Source organism: Strongylocentrotus purpuratus, unplaced genomic scaffold (genome assembly GCF_000002235.5).
Source record: "Strongylocentrotus purpuratus isolate Spur 01 unplaced genomic scaffold, Spur_5.0 spur5_scaffold_5, whole genome shotgun sequence".
Lineage (NCBI taxonomy): Eukaryota > Metazoa > Echinodermata > Echinoidea > Camarodonta > Strongylocentrotidae > Strongylocentrotus > Strongylocentrotus purpuratus.
In genome coordinates, this window is record NW_022145611.1 from 36,955,075 (window position 1) to 36,976,401 (window position 21,327).

Consider the following 21,327-nt stretch of genomic DNA (forward strand, 5'->3'; position numbering starts at 1 on the left):
GATCTCAAATATAGGGAGAATTTAATAAGAAAAAGGTTACATGATTGGGCAAAATGGAAGAGAGACAAACACAAGATATATAAGGGGAGAAAAGTGGGGGCAAGACAGAAAGGCAGAGGAGAAGAGACACAATAACGGATGCCTTACTGACGAGACATGACACCATTGGGGATGCATATGACAGACAAGAGGGCCAAGAAAGGGGGCAAATTTAGCAACTTTTCTACACTTTCCTGATGCTAAAAACTGTAATCACAGGAAGTTTATAGGTTGGTAGACCTTTCAGGCTATATCATGGCACTGCATAAAATAAAATAAATAGTAGTCTTGTGATTATAAACACAAGGCTCTAACCTCTAAGTATAGTCAAGTACCAAATAGAAAGATTACTTATTGAAGCACAGACATAAATTTGCCATTCAAAATGTAAAATTCTTCTCATTAGTGCAAAAAAACATATCATCCCAGCAGTTAGTATTGAAGCAATCAACATATTTCAGCAGATATTCTGTATCACCATCAAGACTGGCAGCAACAGGAAATGTCTGTTTTATTTAATGGAATATTGGCAAGATTAAATCATGAAATATAGAGTAACATAATGGCTTTCCAACTGAAAAGAACATCTCTTCCTCATCATTTCCCTTTTTGAACTTCCTCTCAAATGTCAGACAGAACAGCAGAACAAGTTCGAGAGACAAATGTTCCGGTGACCCTAGCTGTCCCAATTAACCTGAAAAGCTTGTATCAGATGAAGATAAGACCACTCCCTGTCTCTCAGCTATCCAAACCACTCATCAAAAGCAAACCTCACAACTACTTGATAGGTGTTATTGTTTTTCAAACCGGACAACCAACTATGCTCTCTGCAGTGCATCTCGTAAATATTCTAGCCGTGCGTTATCTAGACGTGACCCAAGAAAGAGAGCTTGTCTTAGAGAACATTCCACCCACTTCCTCTGTCGCTGATATGGTTCATAAATTGCTTCACCCCTGTCACCCTTGAAACATATTTCTTCCCCGTTTCTATTTCAGCCTTTGAATGACTTTAAGAGCTCTTCTGTACAGAATTCTATGATATTAAGCAAACTGTAGAGATATTTACAAGAAAGAAACAGTTGTTTGAAAACCTAACAAATTCCAACCCTCTAGAAGTAGTTTTTATTCCAAGCTAACGGATTGGGTTCATGTAAGGACACAAAGCCTTGGTCTTGGGTGTATGATGTCTGCTCTGAATCAGAAGGGCATTAGTTCATCCAATGTGATTCTAGCTATAGCCTTCTAGCTATTAAAATACACAATATTAAGTTCTAAATAGAAAAAAGATAAAAACCTTTTAAAGAAAAAAATGACTTTTCAGAATTCTAGAATCAGCCTGAAACAAATGACTGTAAATCAAGAACATCTTCACATAAACTGACACAAGACTATGTATTTATAGAACGAACTAAGAGTAGAACCTTTAAGACGCTCTATGACATCTATGGCATCCATGATGGGTCCTAAAAGTTCAGCCTCTGTCATCTTCTCAATAAGCATCCATTAGATTGAAAGATTAAAGTCTCAACAAACTCAAGGCAGGAAGAGACACCACGATGAGCAGAAATCAGGGAGGGAAATTGGTGAGGAAGCTAAGGTTTTCGGACTCCTCTAGCCGGAACATGGAAAATTGGAGGGATCTTAGAATCCAGAATAGCGCACTTATTTGGTTATTGCTTGTTTGAAGCTCCCGTTTTACATTATGTCATGCTGAAACACAAATGTATGTGATATTCTAATGTAGTTGTTCTCTTGAAAACAGAGCATACACATGGAGAAACTAGGGCTGAAAATATCTCTTGAGTGATGCATTGCAACATGTCTTGTACAATATAAGTTATCAAATAATGAAACATCTCATGATAGTACAATTGACCAAAGGTGTGGTTATGCAAGGAAAAACCATTAGTAAATGGCCACATCATAACTTTTTTTTTTTTTTTTGGGGGGGGGGGGGACGGACGAAATAAGTATAAGATTTTTTTTGTTCTGGACACTTTGCATGGAATCGCTCGTTTCGTATTTAAAGTTTCATGTATAAAACCTGACACCCATTTTGAATTGGATAATCCTGCTGGCAAACGTGATACTGTATTTAATTATAGACACGGATCTTGGGGGCCAGGTCTTGGACGTTTTAGCAAGGTACCAGAGGAAGGGAACACATGACAAGTAACTAGTCCCACAGTCTCCATGAGACTCATCTGTTTCCATGGAAACCCCTATCTTACCTGCTTCATGCGTCACGTCTGCAGTGGGGAACACTGGGGATTCTTCATTTCACACATCACTGTGCAGACACCTTCCTTCCCAGTTCATAAAAACGGGCGTTTCAGCTAAATGAATCATCTCCTCATTCTTTTTTGAGTGCTTAATAAGCTTGACAATATGTATATTTTTCTGATCTAAAATGGTTTTAAGTTGTTATTCAGACCAAATTATATCTCAATAATTAAAAGTGGTATTCTAAACATTTTGATCTGAAATGAACAATGCAAAAACCAGAGCACATGGACTTCCAAAATTAATCTCTGCAACCCCCAAACAAATAAAAAAATCTAAGGTAAAAGGAAATTACAGTAGGAGCACTCATTTACAACCAATGAGCAGGAACAGTTTTCAAAGGCACTCTTGATTTCTGAGGCAAAGTGCCTTCAGCTCATGTTTATTTTGTCACCGTCTCTGACCTACCTGCCATCCATGTAGCTGACTCTGTATCTCTTGAACATGGACAGATGCCTCATGTTTTCTCTTCATATCATTGATGTGCCATGCCACGTTAGTCATTGACTTGAGCGCCCTGGCGATCACATCCCGCCCCTGTTCTTCCTTGTAATGCTTCATCATATCCTGCCCAGACAAAAAGAAACAGATCAAAGAGAGAAAAACAAGCATTATTTGATGAATGATTTACCAAAATCTAACTCGTAAGATGAATTGGAAGCAAAGGGGAAGAGGGAATTGTACACATATGTAAAAATGCAAATATTTGGAACATGTAAAGGAAATGTGAAAATCAAGATAAATGTCACAAAGCGTATCAATGAGGCAATATACCAACTTAAAAAGTTGTTGGGTTAGAAAGGACTTGGTTGTGTGGACTTGTACTGTCTAGTCATACACAAGTCAGGAATACAGGGTACTGTATCACAAAACTGTCATAGGTACAAGTTCACCAACATCCAATTGTAATGTGTATTTTAATTTACACATGCTTCAATGAAATGTTCACAAACTTGTACTTATGATCGCTTTGTGAACCGATGCCCTGGTCTAAAGTATATACAGGTCTATGGATGCTCTTCATGTTAATGATATGCAACATTTTTATGCTGTACGGAATACTTTGTTCTGAAATGACTGAAAATAAATCTGATATGCAACTCCAATATCTGAGGAATTAATTGTTCAGGAAAATATGCAAGCGTAAAAAATATATAATTTTTTTATGCCTGGTTTCCTAGTTAAACTTCATTATTCCGGTTTAATAATTCATATTCTTTTTTCTATCTGGACCTTTGTATTGTGTATTTGTTAAACTTCATTGCATTACTGCAATAGGTGCAAGCATCCCCCCTCAATCTCTTAATCTCTTTCTCTCTGTTCATGTGGTGCCTTCATCATGAATATAAGAAACTAACACAATACCCCTGCAAGAAAGAAAGACGGAAGCTTAAATTAGAAGCAGGTTTTAGGTATACAGCGAGCTACAGAAATAGCTAACCATGAGAAAGCATTGCGATAGTCATGGTCTAGAAACGAATGGGCGATTGGATTCTCTTAGGAGGGCTTCGAGATCCGAAGTTGAAAACTTCTGACTTTCCTACTGCCCTGGAAGATCAGCAAGAAAGTAACAAGAAGTAGTGACCTGGTGATTATTCACACAGTTCCTGGCGCTTTTGACGTCAATAGATTAGCATCACGTATACAGTCATTTGCCAGGCCAGGAAATGCAGCATTTTACTATTCCAATGGGCCAAGGTTTTTTTTTCTCCAACAACCCTTTAAAGATCATTCTCTTTCTTTCTCTCTCTCTCTCTCCATCTCTTTATTTCTCTACTTCTCTTCATCCCTCTTTCCTCATCTCTCCTGATGACTCCTACTACCCTTTGGCAAAATAACATGAAACTGTATATCACTTTGCAGTTGTCTATGAATGTTTTCCCTTTCCTTTTCTTTCTTCTACCTTATCTCTGATCGCCACAAGGACAAATCTAAAATAAAACCAGAGCTCGATGCTTGATCGATGGTTGAAAGACAAGAGTCCGCAGAGATCTTTCATAAACTACATTCAGCCAATGTATAGCCATTTTAGTTTACTTGTTTCATAAGTTCTCTTTGCCGACATTGACTGTTAGTTGATAGGATGTCCAGCTAGGAGTGGGGAACTCCAGTAAGGCCCAATTTCATTGTTCTGACAAACACTTGGTCAATTTTCTTTTATATTTTTGTCAAATCATAACACAATATGATATATAGAAGAAAAATACAAATACATCTCACCCTTTCAAGATTAAGCACGTTGTAGATACATTGTATGTTACTGCTTTACATTCGTTTCATGATTCTAATGTGATTTTCTCTTTTTTTTAATACACCCTCTACGCACTGTTTTTGGCACCAAGTTTTTTCAAACATAAAAATCATTTTCACCTCAAAACAGGTCAAAAGAATAGAATCAGACCAATCTGGAGCAAAAATGGCTGCAAGCCAAGATAAAGAGCCCCTTAAGTTTGCAAAGGTGTTTCACCTCTGGTTAGTTGTTAGCACAGAGGAAGAAAAGGAAAGGTTATTTTTATAAAATTCTGAGAACAAATCTGACTACCTAAAGAGGAAAGGCTAGCTGTGCAGTGAGAGCAACAATTTAACATTGTCCCAGAATTATTCAGAGGAAAGAGAGGTGTAAAAATCCAGGTAAACAGATTCTTAACAGGTACCTTGTAAGGAGAGCAATATTCATGTTGATTAAAAACATACATTTTTGAATTTGCCAGGTTTGTAAAAATGTTAATAAATCAAAATTGAATAGAAAATGGGAATATTAATATTATACAAGCTCAAATCAAAGACATTTCAGAAAGAAATATTAAACACAATCTGTTATATGAGATCTTTCTCACTTTGGAATTACGATATATGGAATTAAATATATTTTTTCAACTCTATTTCAACTATATCTGAGTATTGATGGAGATGAAGGCAGCATATCTAGATTAATTTTTGAAGGGGGGGGGGGGATTAGACACTTCCCCTTATTGATCCAGATAGAGGATGAGGAAGAGAGGGAGAGTTGAGGAGAGATTTAGAAGGGGAAACTCTGACAAGATCTTTGGCCTTTACTAGCATGATGCAGGTATGAGGAGGGATGGAGGAAACTTGAGAACAATGGACCGGTAGAATGACTGTATGAATGACGGAGGAGGGGGTGCTCTCATGGGTGCAAATAAGAACCTCATATAGGATTCTAAGAATAGAATGTGTAGAGTGAAGAAAGTCACAGGAGCTTTAAGCCAGGAATTTTTAACTTGACTTACGGTATGTGTTGAAAAAAATATTATTATTAATCATTATTATATATCATTTATTAGATATACTACATCTTTTGTGTGCATTTTTTTAAAGAAAACAAATCATTTTGAGTTTTTATCTCATTATAAATGATGATGCAGACTCCAAATATATGACTTGCAAAGCATAAATCAATAAAATTATGACATAATCCTATCATTATCTCTGAGCTTTCAAAGGAATAAATAATCCCAGCATTTTTTTGCGCACTGACTTTCCAATGTCCTGGGGTCCTATGAACCATGACAATTCATTTCATCTACGTCAAAGGAAAACATTAATTCTATCATGGTTTATATTCACCGTCATGTGTTTTTGATAACTCATCTACAATGCTCAGCAAAAAGGAAGAATTGTCACCTTGAAATTTCCTTTTATGTCCCCCTGATCCACAAACTAACTCCTATAAAATGGGTCCAGGTATGTTGTTATTGAAAATGCTCACAAACAGTGACACACACAACGGGGATGATGGAATCATTAATCATCATTATCTAATCTATACCCTCCAGCTAACTCTGCCAAAAAACACCCACCCTGGATCCTTCGTGCTAGTGCCAATTTGATGAATGATGTCAGATTCCGACACATTGATTTTTCTTACAATCTGAACAAATCGAGGGAGTATTTGATTAATGATTACTGATAGTTACGATTACATTTTGCCAGAATGTATGTTTGACAATATATAGCTCTAAATTGCCAATGTGTATTCTCTCTATCGATGAATCAAATACCATGGAAACCTATCAATAATAGAGAATTTCTTCATCACAAAGTTATTTCCCAGAAAGACTAGTACTTGTTTAAGTCTAACTTTACGCTCATTTACACAAGTACCGACAAAACCATTCTCTTCAGATGAAGTATCTTTAATTTCATTACGTCAGCCATAATGCAAAAAGTGTCTATTTTTTGTTTGATTTCTAATTTATTTCACCCTCCTCTAACATGAATTTCAAAGCCAATGTCCTTTTGAGCAAAGGGAAGTTTGGTAAAATGAAACTGTCCTGTTTTTTCAGTTACTTACCTGGAAGAGGAGATGGTATTTGAGTATCCTCTGTACAGGTTTGAGTAGGTAGGCACCTAGAGCAAGACCATGATTGAGTTGAGCCTGTTGCTCTCTGAAGAAGTCCGATATGAAGGGATCCTGCATACATTCCGTCAGTACGTCCACTGCCTTGGGGTAGTTGGTGCAGTATTTGGTGTAGATGCAGAAATCATCCTCCTGTAGCATGACAAAAATACAATCAAATCAAAATAGATAAAGAAGAAGTAGTAGCAGTAGTAGTAGCAGTAGCAGCAGCAGTAGCAGTAGCAGTAGCAGCAGTAATAATAACAACAATAGCATATATTATATATTGCAACAATACAGTAAATTGTGTCAATGCATTTCATTATTTTCGCATTGCAACCAACATAATTATATTATTGTATGGAATGTTCACTTACCTACTGTACATATTTTTTTCTCTCACTCAAATGATAATCAAATCAATACAGTCTGAAGAACTTAATTCTAAATAATTGTTTGCTTCAGCTCACAATTGACTATGAAACACAGAGGCAATTCTGTCAAAATTCCCAGGATATATTAGATTTGATTAGGCATTTTATCCCAGCATTACCCGAAAACCAACCACAAATCAGTCAGTGCATGTTACAAACATGGCTTGAATACCTAGCATATAGACATGTCAAGTTAAGTAAGGACCAACTACTCATTCATTCAGGCATAGGCGTCTGTCTACTGGGGTTCAATGTTTGGGTGCTACAATCTAATTAATGGGAACCAAATTAGTATTAATCATTCTGAGACGAGGGTGCTAATTGAAACCTCTCAGTACTGATATTGTGAAGTGACATAGAGGAGGTAGGAGGGGTGTACCAGATCATGGATGTATGATGGAATGGAAAATATCCATGAATGAAGTTTGAGAGAACAAGCTGATACACCAGCAAAAGGGGTAAAGACAAGGAAAAATCCTATTTTACTTTTTGTGTGTAATGGTATTTATTAAATTTAACGACATGGTATAAACAGGATAACACTGATAAAGAAAGGGGATACTTGTAGACCTACAAACATACTGGTATGACAGGGACAAGAAATGACAATAAAGTAGGTCATCTCTGCCCATCCCAACTTTACAAATAGACTAATTTGTTTATCATAGCTTGCCTCTGCTTCACCATTCAGATAGTGTCATTTTGTTTTAAATGGATGGCAAGATACATTTTTCCCGGTCAATCACCCATCTTCTAAAATAACATTTGATAGGGGGAAAATGTTGCACATCAAGGGGGTAAGGGGTTAGGGAAGGGGGTAAGGGGGTAAGGGGATACAGCACAGAGAAATAAGAGGTTTGTAAGACGGAGAAAACACATCCCTAGGCTTTATTCTCTCACTCTTCAGCTCCAGTCTTTGTGGTTTGCACAGAAAAAAATCATGAGGAAATTGAGTTGATCAAGATCTGTATCACACTGATGTCTATCATACATATATCTGACACCTCCAACAACAAACAGGTCAAGAGGAGCTCAGGTTTATAATCCTCAACCTAGACCTAGTAGCCTCAAGGTGGAATATAATCATCTTCCTGGCAAAGGATCTCTGGTCACAATACAACGGTATTCACTACCTTTGAACTTTTAATAGCTCCTCTCACCTTGTATCATATAGAGATGACTGTTAGTCACTCACTACTTCAGAATAAAAGCTTTTATTGTCAGTTTTCTTTCACATCAGCATTTCAGAGATCATCAATACTGGGGTCATTTTAAATTTCTAATTCAACGTAATCCATTGAAAGCACAAAGTACTTAGTTGATGACCTTGTTTTTTGTTTCTGCATTTTTGCTTGAAATCAAGGACCCATAATCCTACCAAACACTACCTCTCTTGATATGTACCGGTAGTTTATACACATATTACACATACGACTGTATGACACTAAAAAACTTATCAAAATATTTGCTACCACATCTTTCATTAGACCATAGACGTCTATGATTAGACACACCAAATATTATTGTGTTCCTTTTTGTATCAACCTTCCCTTTTTACATTTTCACTATTTCATATTTCATCAGTTCTCAACATTTCTTCAGGGAATAGACAAATTCTTTCTTGTCACAATATAGCACTCTGTTCTTTGTTTCTCAATGGCGGCCTGCGGTACAAAAACAAGGACCTTTGACCCCTAAGACAAAGTGCATCCATTCCTTCCAGCCACTCCCATTCTTGACCCTAATGATATCATATAAAAGATATGAGAGTTATGGATATGACCAAATGACCAGCTGGGAGGCATTATAAGCCCATCACTGTCAAGTCCACTCATCATGCCACACTTGGGCAGGTTAGGTCGGCAGGCCTACTCAATCCAACAGACCGGAGGGGACAAATATTACTGCAGGCGACAAGTGCAGAATGATACGATAAGCTAATATACTTTTCTCTTTCTTACAACTCCCAGTACAGTCTAGTGAAAGTGCATTCAGTGGAGGAGAAAAATTGATGGATAAGTCATAGAGTTAATCTACGATTTCCTGAAAAGCGCTTCTGTGCAATTCAATGAGTAATCTTTCAGTCACATGAATTCATTTCCATCAGAGGGTGATTTTTTATTTTTACAACTTTGATCTTGAAACAAATTGAAGAGGTCATAAACAAGCCAAAAGGTACCCATCATTCAAAGGACACCAAAATCATAAATGTGTTTCTCCAAAACTTTGATCTTGTCCAATGCACTACCTTGAACCGACTACCGGTACAAATAATACAAATCAAACATTTCGTGATTTCATTCTGTTTAATAACTTGTAGCTTGAGCTTGACAAATGGCCATGAGACAAGAGATACTTTTTAGCACTTTCATGATTCATCCAAAACCTGTCCACTTGATAAGTGTGTTCATGTGGATGATATACATGTACTTCCAATCATCAAGTGTAGTTTGGAGTGGTTTGTTTGATCATTTAAACAAATCTATATTTGTACTATTAATATAAGCCTAAAATAGAATTTACAGAATAAGCAACAACTGCATGGCTAGCAGCAAAGTGTCCTTAACAAAGCAATATTACCACATTGACAAAACAAGAGCATTTATATTTAGTGAAAGTGAAAGTTTGAATTCAAAGAAGTGATCCTTTGCCAGTGGGGGAGTGGGGAATGTCTTTCCTGTCAGATATCAAGTTTATGAGAGGTTTCTAGACACTCCCCAAAACCCATAATAGTCCTACATGTATATATACCACAGGCTTGCCAAGGGTGTACGCACCATATGGTTTTGGCTGCTTTCACTCTATATGCCTGCTTTCACTCTATATGCCTGTCTTCATCAGCTCGAGTTTGCCAAAAAACCTACTATTTTAATTATCCCGATTGCATATTAGCCAGTTAATTTGCGTCTTCATCAGCCCACGATTGCAATTAGCGGGATATTTGGTTGAGAAAATAGCAGAGAAATCTTGGGCTCGTTTCCAAAATATCCCACTATTTCCCAAATAGCCCGTCCAAGCTAGTTTGTGATGAGCGTATCGGTCTGGTGAAGACGCAATTTCGAGCTTCAGGATAATATCCAGATGTCATTAAGAGAACTGATGAAGATTGTCTAAAATAACTGAATGTAATGTAGCTTTTCAATGATGTATTCACACAAGTGGTACACAGTGTAGCCATTGGAACAAGGTTCTGATGCTTATTATAACACACAGAGATATACCATGAATCACAAGGTGCTGTCATTCACAAAACTCTCCCACATTAATCCAACACTAATTAACCAATCAGGATTGAGGTTTCAGTTGTGACTTGTTGAAAGCTGAATTCCGATTGGTTAATAATGACAAAGTTGCAATCAATCATTAGTGAGGACCAATGAGATGTGTTTGAGATCACTCACCACTTCTAGGAAACAATCAGCCACCTTGACGGGATCTTCATCACACTCCTCAAGATCTGCTAGTAGTTCCCTGCAAAAAGCAAACAGATAAAGACAAGTACAGTTATAGAAAGTGTTCAAGAACTTGTTGATATTGATATAATGCTTTTATGATACCCATTAATTTTGTTTCATCGTATTGAAACATGCAATATCAGCTTTATAACAGCATGTCTTATATTTCTCAAAGAAATCTCCAACTCAACTGAATTTGATTTCTAAAACGGGGGAATTTTTGGATCTGAAGTCTTTTGTACTTATCTGAGTATCACATAGAAATATTTGGTTAATATCTAGTGCCAAAGAGCCATACTCTGAAACTTTCCAAAGCCAAGTTGTCAAGCATCACAACATTATGTGTGTAGCTTTCTAACTTGTTATTAGCTTAGCAACATTTTATGAATATGGGTCCTCATGGATAAGAAAATAAAACCTTAATATCTGCAATAATGCTTGTCATAACAAAATTTAATCCAGACATTTCTTTTCTTGTGATATGATACACTTGATGAAATGGTCAAATTTGCACACCGGCTTTTCCGTAAAAGTGTACGAGGATGCTTATTTTTATCCTAGAGAAAAGAGGGGGGAAGAAATCAATTAAAAGATCCTTAAAGACTGCTGTTCATACCTTGACTCAAGATCATCTATTCAGAAATAGAATAGACAACAGCTGTTTATCAACTGACCAATCAACATGGTCAATATGACAGGGGAAGTCCAATCAGAACAAGATGGCATTATATATATATACTTCTTCTCATGCAACATGTTTTGATGAAATATGATCAAGTTTAAAAAGTAGTATAAAATTTGTGAACAGAAACATACACTTCATATACATGGTACATGCATCCATGTATAGGCATACTGGTAATTGCCCAAATCTTGACTGACATTTTGCTCAATTAAATCTTATTTGCCTTCTTCTGTCTACAATTTCCTTCAGTGTTTACAATTTCACTATAACAATCTTCTCTTTATATCTTAGCAAGAACTTAACAGTACATATAAGTAGAAAGTGTCCTTATTCATCATTCTAAACTCATTCTCAAGAACATGTAAATGTAGGTTGTTTCAAGTATGTATTCATCCATCATGCAGCTCTTTCAAAGTTGGCATTCATTTCAGAAAATTAAACCTCCCCAAAACCAAAACTGATGTGAATTAATTACTCATGAATAAAAGACCTTCCCTCCCTTAATTCAGAAAGGAAACCACAATTTTGATAAAGAACCACTTAAAAGTTATTGGCTCAAACCCAACATTATACTGGTTAGAGCCTGAAAGTTTCTACATTTCCTTTTTTTTTGCCTGACCTCACTCCTATAAGATGGTATCTTTTCATACATTTTCCACCCTTTCCCTTTTCTTATCGATAAAATTAAAAATGTGTGACAGATTTCACTCCTCAACATCCATGTTTGTTCTATTTTTAAGAATGCTTTGTTTCTTTATTTTTAAATAATTTAACCACTTAGTCATATCAATTTTAGGATTTTTTTTGTTCAATAATGTGTATGAACAGATCTCTTCCCATTGCTTTCTATTTTATTTCACTAAAATAATAAATTTGTATCACACCTTTTAAAGAACAATTTTGGATCTTATTTATTTTAGAAAGCTATATCATGTGCAATTTATCCTGAATTAGCCAAACTGCTACTGGTTAGCTAGAATGACTTACATTGCGACTTCTGATCAATCTCTTGTAAATCCCATTATTGTGTTGATATTTTGTACCAATTTAAGCCCCAAAGTTTCAATCCCAATCCAAATTAACTTCTTGTATACATTTTTAGGTCTTCTCATCAATCATTAAACAATTTTTTCCAGCAGCAAACCTATCAGCATGTGTCCATTGGCCAAGCTAATTCCAACGTGAATAAAATAATAAGAAATAAAATCTATAAATAATTATTTCTTTCAAGCCCATGGAGTGACTTGGAAATATCTTGGGAGGAGGAGGGAGAAATTCAGGGAGGTATCCCTTCCTTGTATTCCTGTGCTGAAAAGATAGGACAAGACTGAAGTAAACTACAGCATGTACAGGACACTCGATACTTCCTCCATTAATAGGGCTCTTTTACCGTCTCATGAAAGATACCCTCTTTGTAAGATTGGAACCTGGGCAATTCAACTTCATTAAAAAAAGTTGAAGTCTGGATCTGGAATAAATATGTAAAATTGCAGCTCTTCACAATTCAACAACTGTGTTTATGCCTAAACACAGGGGTAGGGGCATTTTCATCAAGTTCTCTTTGGAAACTGAACTCTTCCATTGCTTGATTTATACTTCTGGTGTAAACCATGGGCAGGCTCCCAAATCATACCAGTAGTCAGATTTTCCTTGCAGTTTCTTGGGGGTAAGCATGCTCATACAATTACCCCCAAAAGAAGATGTTTACAGTAGGTTAGTTTACAGACAACTCACTTTTTCAAATGACAAACAAAATTTCTGAAAGTTGCAATAAAAATGATGAAGTTAGAAGACTGCCTCCCCCACTATATTAAAGATCGTGACCCAGACAATAATCAATGGCATCATCAAAATAGGATGTAATGTGATCTGTCAATTTACATAAGGACTGCGATAAACAATCATTCATTACAACCTTTAAAAACCACATTCTCATTGTAACAAGAGTGAATAGCCTTGCAACCTCTTTCAGCATATGATCATGAGGAAGCACAATCAGCCACACACAAGCCACAACTTCTATTTCCAGACAAGAATGATTCCAGATTCCTCTAATTTTAATTTCATCTAATCTATGATGAGATCATGATCTGCTTACACATGAAAAACAGATAAAACAGGTGGAACAATGGGATATGGTTGAAGAAACGTGACTGTAATTAAATTATCGTCACTAAAATAAGTGTAACTATTCTTTATTTACTTTGACTATTTTTCAACTGATTCTTTAGAAGTAATCCTATTTAAGGCAATGCAGCCATGAATGACTTGAATGTTCATTCGATTCTGCATTTGAAGAAAAAAATGAATATGTGATTATGGGAGCATGAAAAAGAGAGAAAAAAACCTCTTTCTAAAAACAACAGTGAGTGGGAAGAGTTAGATACTTTTGAAAAGGGTACAGGAAAGAAACATGAATGACGTCAAGACCAAAAATAATGGGACATAATCTCTCAACATCCAAGATCATTATCCTATTCCTAAATGAATTGACAGGATCAAATTGCATTACGTGTCTTTGTGTCTTATCTGGGGGAATATTGTTGAATGGAGGGGGAAAAAATGAATAAGTGAAGTGATATATTCATGAAGTGAGTTAAAGGCTTACCAAATGATCTCATTTTAAATTTCACGTAACTATGCTAAATCAGGATTATCTCAATACTTCCCACCCAAGTCTTATGGCAGCCAGTCTTTGAGCACAGACTGCTGGAAGACTTGTACGCATAATGTGAATGGTTGCTTGAGCTAATAAAGCAGTCATGTAGTTTGACTATTATTAGATTCAGAAATATATTTTATAACTTGTTGCTGGTTGTTGTTAAATGGTATACAATACATGTAGTTGTAACAGAAGTGGTCTCTGAAATGTTGAATATCTAAACCACTTATTTCTGGTAGTCAAGCCCTAGCTCAGACTGATTAACGTTTGCCTAAAAACGAGTTTGGTAGCTTTGATGACAGAATTTTTAAATCAACAGTTATTTTTGGTTTCAATTCATCCGGTTAGGCAAGAGATTCTGACCAGACGGCCAGACTTCACGCTTAAACTTCATCCTTCCTCTGAAGAAGGATTTCCCTTTCCTTCCAATAAATCTCTCAAAGGCCAGGAATCTCCCCCAGAGTGTCCCAAAATTAGAAAATCATGATGATTTTTAATAGTTCTGAGGTAATTTCACAATTTCCTAATCTTGATCTCAACTCAGCACCCAAGTCTGGGTTAAAGCAAGCAGAGAGAAGGGGTGGTTGAGTGTAGATAGGATTCAGTATGGACTCAGTGTGCTAAATCGAATAGTACCTAATCCTATAGAAATATGTTGCATCTATTGTGTCTGTTTAGAGCTACAAAAGGGTTAAGTCATATACTCTAACACAGAGTTAGTGTCGTTCTGGCTCTGAACAGACATTATGATAAATTACCTGAGATATACTTGGCATACTACATGTACATGTACATGTACAATGGTTTTGCAACACAACCATTGTGAGGATCTCATCCATTTCACATTCATTCAAAGCCACCATGAATGCATGGACTACCTTCAGACTTTTCAATATAAAAAGTTAAATTAATCTTAATAATCCAATTAAAGATAATTTTTCTGCCTTTGCTTTCCATGCATACCCTAAATTCAGCAAGTAACAGATCTCTGCTCCATTCATAAATGAATATTCCTGCCTAGTCATCATAATGTTCATAATTTGAAAATTATGAGATTAAACACTGTGTCCTCGATTAAAACAGGTGCATGCTGAACTTTCCACAGCCTAATTTGCAGTTCAGATATTGAACCCTTCTGTGTTTCATATTATAGAGGTTTATGTACTATGTTTAAAATCTGTCTACTGTTGTATCAACAAAATATAAGTATGTTACAAACAGGATTAGCTTTGTGAATTGTACAAATCACTAGTAAAGAACTTGCACCATCTACAAAATTAATGTACATCTATGTTTTGCAAATTGCAATCAGAAAATCCAGACAGCTGCAAATAATTAGAGACCCAATTCTATCCAATGTCTATAGTGTATGTTATAAAAGTACAACAGTTATATAGAAATTTACAATCTAATTTCATTTCAACATTAACTTGATAACAATTATTAACTGTAGACAAATGTAGGTCTATATCAGTAATTCTTGTCTGCCTATCTCACTAGTAGACAAATCTTTTAACAAAGTGTGGTCATTATTCAGCAGCTTTGATACGATACACTCTAATGAATGATTAGGAAAGGCAGTGAATCATAGTCTGGATTCAATTAATGATGATCAAAGCATGACTGTTTGGTCAATGCTCTCTGCACTGTATCCAGACCATCACAGGCTTCACAGCAGACAACGGGAAGACAGCCAAAGTCTGCTCATATCCTGACACTCTACCAGCACACTGTTCTGGTTCTACTGTCCGTTTGGAGCAAGAAGGGTGTTCATCCATACACTTCAACACAGAGTTACCACCCTTCTGGCTCCAAACGGACGATGATCAGGATGATGACGGTACATGGACAGTCAATATGATGATGATGATGATATAGTCAATAATTGCTTAACAAGCTAATCAATGTCATTAGCTACACGGAGATGCTATCCAGCCTCCAGGGGAGACAGGAAAGTCACTAGATTAATCATTGCTTGATCATCAGTGATCTCCAGCTATTCTTCTAGGTACACCCATTAGGAAGAGCAGTTTGATGCAGTTTCTTAATGACATTATAAATTACTATGTAAGCATCACAATAATTATTGAAAAATAGGCATGTTGTAAAGAGTATTAAATTAACATCTAGGAAATGAACATGAAAATCAAGCACAACCTCCCCAAAAGTGTTCATGTATGCAGAGAATGAAAGAGAAAATGGCAGATAGGAACTTCGGAGGAGAAACAATTAAAAAAAACAGAACACTAAAAGAGGGAAAGAAGAAGGCAGACCCAACAAGAGGGGAGGAAGACCCAACAAGAGGGGAAGGAAGACCCAACAAGAGGGGAGGAACATACAGACTTGAAATTATTCTAACTAGATGTCACCTCTAGCTCAAACCAGGGCAGGGAGATGGGAGGAGACAAACTGTACAAGCTATCAACGGATGGAGGTGGGGGAAAGGAGGACCATTTTAGAGGGGGAAGCCAAGACCTAGTACAAGGTCGACCACGGAAATACAGGGGGAGACTGCAGAGGTAAAAGCAGACAAAATGGATACCGTAATAGTTGTACCCCCTTATAGGCCTGTCATCATGCTGAAGGGAGGGGGAGAAAAAGACGCCTACTCACCTGTTGAAAGAATGAATATCCTCTAGATTGCAGTAGAGAGTGTCAAACTTCTCCTGGCTGAGTTGGATGTCAGGATGGTTCTTCATCGTTTGGTTGTAACCCTGGATGGATTAGAGTTCAAATATCAAATTATGGATGTTGTTATATCATTTAATGGACGTCATAAATTCATTGCAAAAAATATGAGGTAATGAATGGAGACATGTAAAACAGTGATTGTAAACAGAAGACTACTACACCTATCACTATCCCACAATTCCTGGGGAAACTATTGAGTACAATATGCCCTAACAGCGCCTGTAATTATCATAAGTATTTGAGGGTTGTGCACAATGGTTTAGCACATATCTTATCACATTTAAAAAATGGTGCAGCCAGGAGCATTATAATGCAAATATTAGCATGTGTTACTCTTGCATGGTTAGTTATGGGATCATTTAATAGCATCAAAACTGTTGTCAACCACATAAACTTTCCAAATAACCTGCACAAGTTAGGTACATAAAATGTAGGATGTGGTAAAGCTAAAGCACACATTCCCTTTTGTAAAATGCATCATGAAATACCTCAATTTTTAATTCCGTTTGAATAAGCATATTGTGAACAGAGGACCTTCATAATTCTTTCCGAACAACAATAACTTGACTGTGGTTTTATCACATGTGACAAAGAAAATTCCTTCATTAAAGTTCATATCACAGCTTTTTATTGGAAGGTCATTGTTAATGTAGATATACTGTGATTTGGAACCTTTGTGTACATTTGTAGTGTGAATCCCACAGAGAAAAGGGAGAGAGAGGAAGAGAGAAAGAGGAAGAGAGAAAGAGGAAGAGAGAGAGAGAGGAAGAGAGAAGAAGAGAGAAAGAGGAAGAGAAAGGGGGTGTTAACATACAGAAAGACAAAATGTAAGAAATGCAGGTGGAAATAGAGGAATGGAAAAGGAGAGAAGGGAAGGGAGTTCGAAGAGAATGGAGAAAGGGGAGAGGGAGAAAGAGGGAAAGTTATTAAAGTACATGTATGTTCCTCTTTCTTGGTGAGTGGTCTGAACATGCATCAGTCATTGTTTAAACAGAGTAATTTCTAAATCCTCTCTGCATCTTGTCAATCACCAACACACTTTTGCTCAATTAGAATAATAAGAGCAGCATTAAATGATCATGCTACTACCACCCTGGGTCTGCAAACTTCATTACCTAACTGGTGACCCCTTCTCATTTTCCTGTCAGTGTTGATTCAATACCCCTCACCTTGCACTTCACTGCAAGGCGGTTACCAATCTTTACATCATAACAAGAAAGGATTTGCATGCTTTCAGGGGCATGAATTTAAGGCGTCGATTACACAAAGGTGTGAACAATTATCCCCATCCTACACAGGTACGCAATCCTTTCACTTGGAAGTTGAAACATTGCCTATTTTAAGTTCAACATTTGGGTGTCCTAAATTGAGGACAGATGTGACTTAAGGTCTTCATAAAAGGTTAATTCTACTCTATATTAACAGACAGAAGGTCTTCACTAATGCCCCATAAAACACCTGGGATTATGGTATTTTGAAGTATTATTTTGTCAATCAATGAAAACTGTTGCAAGCAAATTGCACGTAGCTCGTAGAAAAAAATCACTCAACTTTGGACAGACCATCATTGAAAAATTGGGGGGAAAATTATGAATTTGAATTTTTAAAGTACATGTACTTCTGGAAAATGATTTTCAAATGAATTAAATCTGTAAGGGAAGTTACATTGTATAAGGTAGCAAAATTTAATTTCATATCTTTATGAGGTGGAACAGTCTTCGACAATCAAACTTATTTGTTGCATCGTATTTTCAAAAGAATTTATTCAATTTGTTAAAGTGCAGTATGACAGGAAAACAAGGCAATTTTTGTTTTCCTTGCATTGTTCAGAAATTGTGTGATAGATGTAGGGGAATACTGATCAAAAAAGTGTGTTGACTTCCATTCAATTATGTTTAATAACATTTCAGAGAATATCATTCACAAAACACTACTTTCACTTTTTCAATTGCAATCCCTGCTCACGGGATGGGTCCATGACACTGAAATGCCTTCTCACTGTGATTGTCACATTCTATTTTCTGTTTGCCAAGTTGATGAATCAAATCACAGATTGACCCCTGAACCCACGACTGTGAATTGGCCAAAAGCTTTACCTTTCGGTCTCTTCTTTCTATCCCAAACAGGGGCACTGATTATCACAAAAAATTCTTTGTATTCACACCACCAAGTCTTGCATTCAGCAATTTTTTATCAAAGTTTTTAAGAGCCAAATTGCCCTGGCTTCAAAATGAAATCCAGCTAACAACAGAGGGCTGCCAAAACCTGTAAGAATACTGATCTGCACTGGACAGCACAATTTATAAATGGCGTCAAAACCTGTATCTAAAAGAATGGCTCATTAACTAGAAAGATAATCATTTGTTCAATCAGTTCTAGATTAGTGACAATAAAGGGTAATTAGCCATGGGGGTTGTTTAGCAATGGTTTAGGTAATTGCTTGATTGGGGTAAACAACTTATTTGTTCTAAGGTCGGAGGTAATTACCAAATAAATGAACTTTTGATGGCTATTGACCCATCAATGCCTACCTCCCTAATCTGCTCATCACTATTTAGCACAACAAATGTGCCAACTCAGGACATTTTGCTTTGTTCACTATTCAAAATAAAGTTTCCTTTAATTGAAGACAGTACAGTTACATGTATGTTATCATATCACAAAATAACCAGAAAATCTTCAGTCATTCAAACATACTCTAGATATAAATGTTTACAAGCCTTTATCATTGCAAGGAATTTTTGAAGTTTCAAGTGACAAATCCACCCGTATTTGATTCCTTGCTTTCTTTCATATGTTGCTTCACACTCTACAGAAAACAAAGTTGAAAATAACATACACTTCAGATTCATAATGCTGCTCAAGATTATGAGAGTTGAAAGATTAGTTAACAGTATCAGATACTCTACTATGAAAAGAAGTTCTTAAAAGTTATTACCTTGATAATGTCTCCAAGATCTCCCACATAACTCCTCTCTGTTTCTATGATCTCATCTACTATTCTGCCCAGGTAGGTCCTTCCCTGCATGCTGAAGATAGATGACTTTGGTCTCTTGTTGAAGGTGGGACTCATCGGGGGTGATGTTGGGGGTGATGTAGGTGGGGACATGGCTTCATTGGTCAGAGGAGTCGTCGTGACAATAATCGGAGGGTTGATGCGGGACGAGTTCTGCCTGGTAGGGGCATGGCTGTGATGCGCCTCTTCATGTTTCTGCTGGAGAACCGGTGAGCAAGCACCGCTCTCAAGATACTCCGTCGTCGTAATCTCTGCACTTGCTGGACGCTGTCTCTGACTCCATCTTCTGCTGTCTGAGAGCAGGTCGGCGCTCTGGGCCCGTGGCCTGCAGTCATTATTGCTATTGCTGTTGAAGTCTACATCTATTGCCATGTTTTCTCCTCCTGGATCATCGCTACTAACCATCCTACTGGAATGTTCTACGTTGAAGTTGTTATCGCGAGCTCCATGTAGGTTCACCTTCCCGCATGGAATCAGGGCTTCTATATTTGCACTTGAAACACTATTGCTATCGCCGCTGCCATTTTGGGCGTTATCTTGTTTCTCCTGGGTAGTTCTATCAAGGTAAGAATCAATAGAGACACTGTCTAACAACGGCACCTTTCCTCCTGCAGCATGTAAGAAGCTATGATTAGAAGCAAGGTGCTCGAGTCTCTCCTCTTCTGCAGCTACTAAAGGGCTCTCACAACCTTCCCTACCCCTGTTGTCACTTTCTCCTTTGCTACATTTTTCCTCGTTTTCTTGGGTGACATCATCGGCTGCAATCAAACTTCCTTCTGAGTCTCTCAAACAAGCTGCAGCCAGGGTAGTTGAGCTCGGCACAAATGCAATTCGCTCTTCCTGATCACATGACTCACAGTCCTGCTGCAGCCGCACACGCTCCTCCTCTTCCTCTCCTTGATGGGGATGTTCATCTACTTGGCCATTTGCTGCTACCGAGTCGTACAACGTGATGAGGGTAGGCGCGATGTCCATCGACATGTCTGTGGATTAAACCAAAAAATGAAACACTTAATTCAAGTGGTCAAACATGATTTACAAATGAAGCTGTATGACAGAAAACAAAATGTTCTTTTTATAGCCTTCTTGAACATGACTCACATCATGTTGAAAGCTAGAAGGCAGATGTCCTGGTAGACTCGTATAAGTTTGAATACTTCCTGTAATTGATCACTTAATTAGTGACTCACTTTCTCCTAATTAGTAGATTGCGGTCTACGCTGTGAAGATGGACTATTACGAGGTCATAGCAATAGATGGTCCCAGAACTTTCAACTCCTTCTTTGTAAGCTACTAAAGACATTGAATTGTTCCAATGTTTAATTTCTTCAATTAACTAGTAACTTTATTCTACTATCTATGACTATGGCAAACCCTTTCTCTCAATGCGTCATATGTGCAATAGAAATCGATGTACCTCATAAGCCTCAGCACAATGGTCAATAGCCATGAATAGGTGTGCAAAGGGAAACGCAGCAGGTAATTCAATTCATTTATTTACCTTCACAAGTGCCAAAGTGCACACATTATGATACTCACATCCACACATTCAGACCACCCAACAATGTTAGTTTAAATCATTCAATTTCCTCTACACCCTCATCGTAATTAGCACTCCTTCTACAATATCTTTGTCACCTGTACATCCTCTGTTCAGCAGTGTAAATATCGGGTGCTTCTACTGTTTCCCTCCCCACTTACA

At 37.1% G+C, this 21,327-nt stretch overlaps 1 protein-coding gene across 5 annotated transcripts in view; it reads right to left on the reverse strand.

Moving 5' to 3' along the window:
• LOC100891485 overlaps window positions 1–21,327 on the reverse strand; it is an 85,267-nt gene that overhangs the window by 35,889 nt on the left and 28,051 nt on the right. For all 5 annotated transcript variants that reach the window (XR_004066694.1, XM_030999606.1, XM_030999605.1 and 2 more), the window contains exons 2-6: window positions 19,548–20,608; window positions 16,532–16,632; window positions 10,518–10,587; window positions 6,638–6,835; window positions 2,731–2,889 (exon numbers count right to left, since the gene is read on the reverse strand). Coding sequence is in view for 4 of the 5 variants with exons in the window: in XM_030999605.1 (XP_030855465.1) it covers window positions 2,731–2,889; window positions 6,638–6,835; window positions 10,518–10,587; window positions 16,532–16,632; window positions 19,548–20,608 (1,589 nt within the window). In the remaining variant the exon portion in view is untranslated. The remainder of the gene's footprint in view (window positions 1–2,730; window positions 2,890–6,637; window positions 6,836–10,517; window positions 10,588–16,531; window positions 16,633–19,547; window positions 20,609–21,327) is intronic.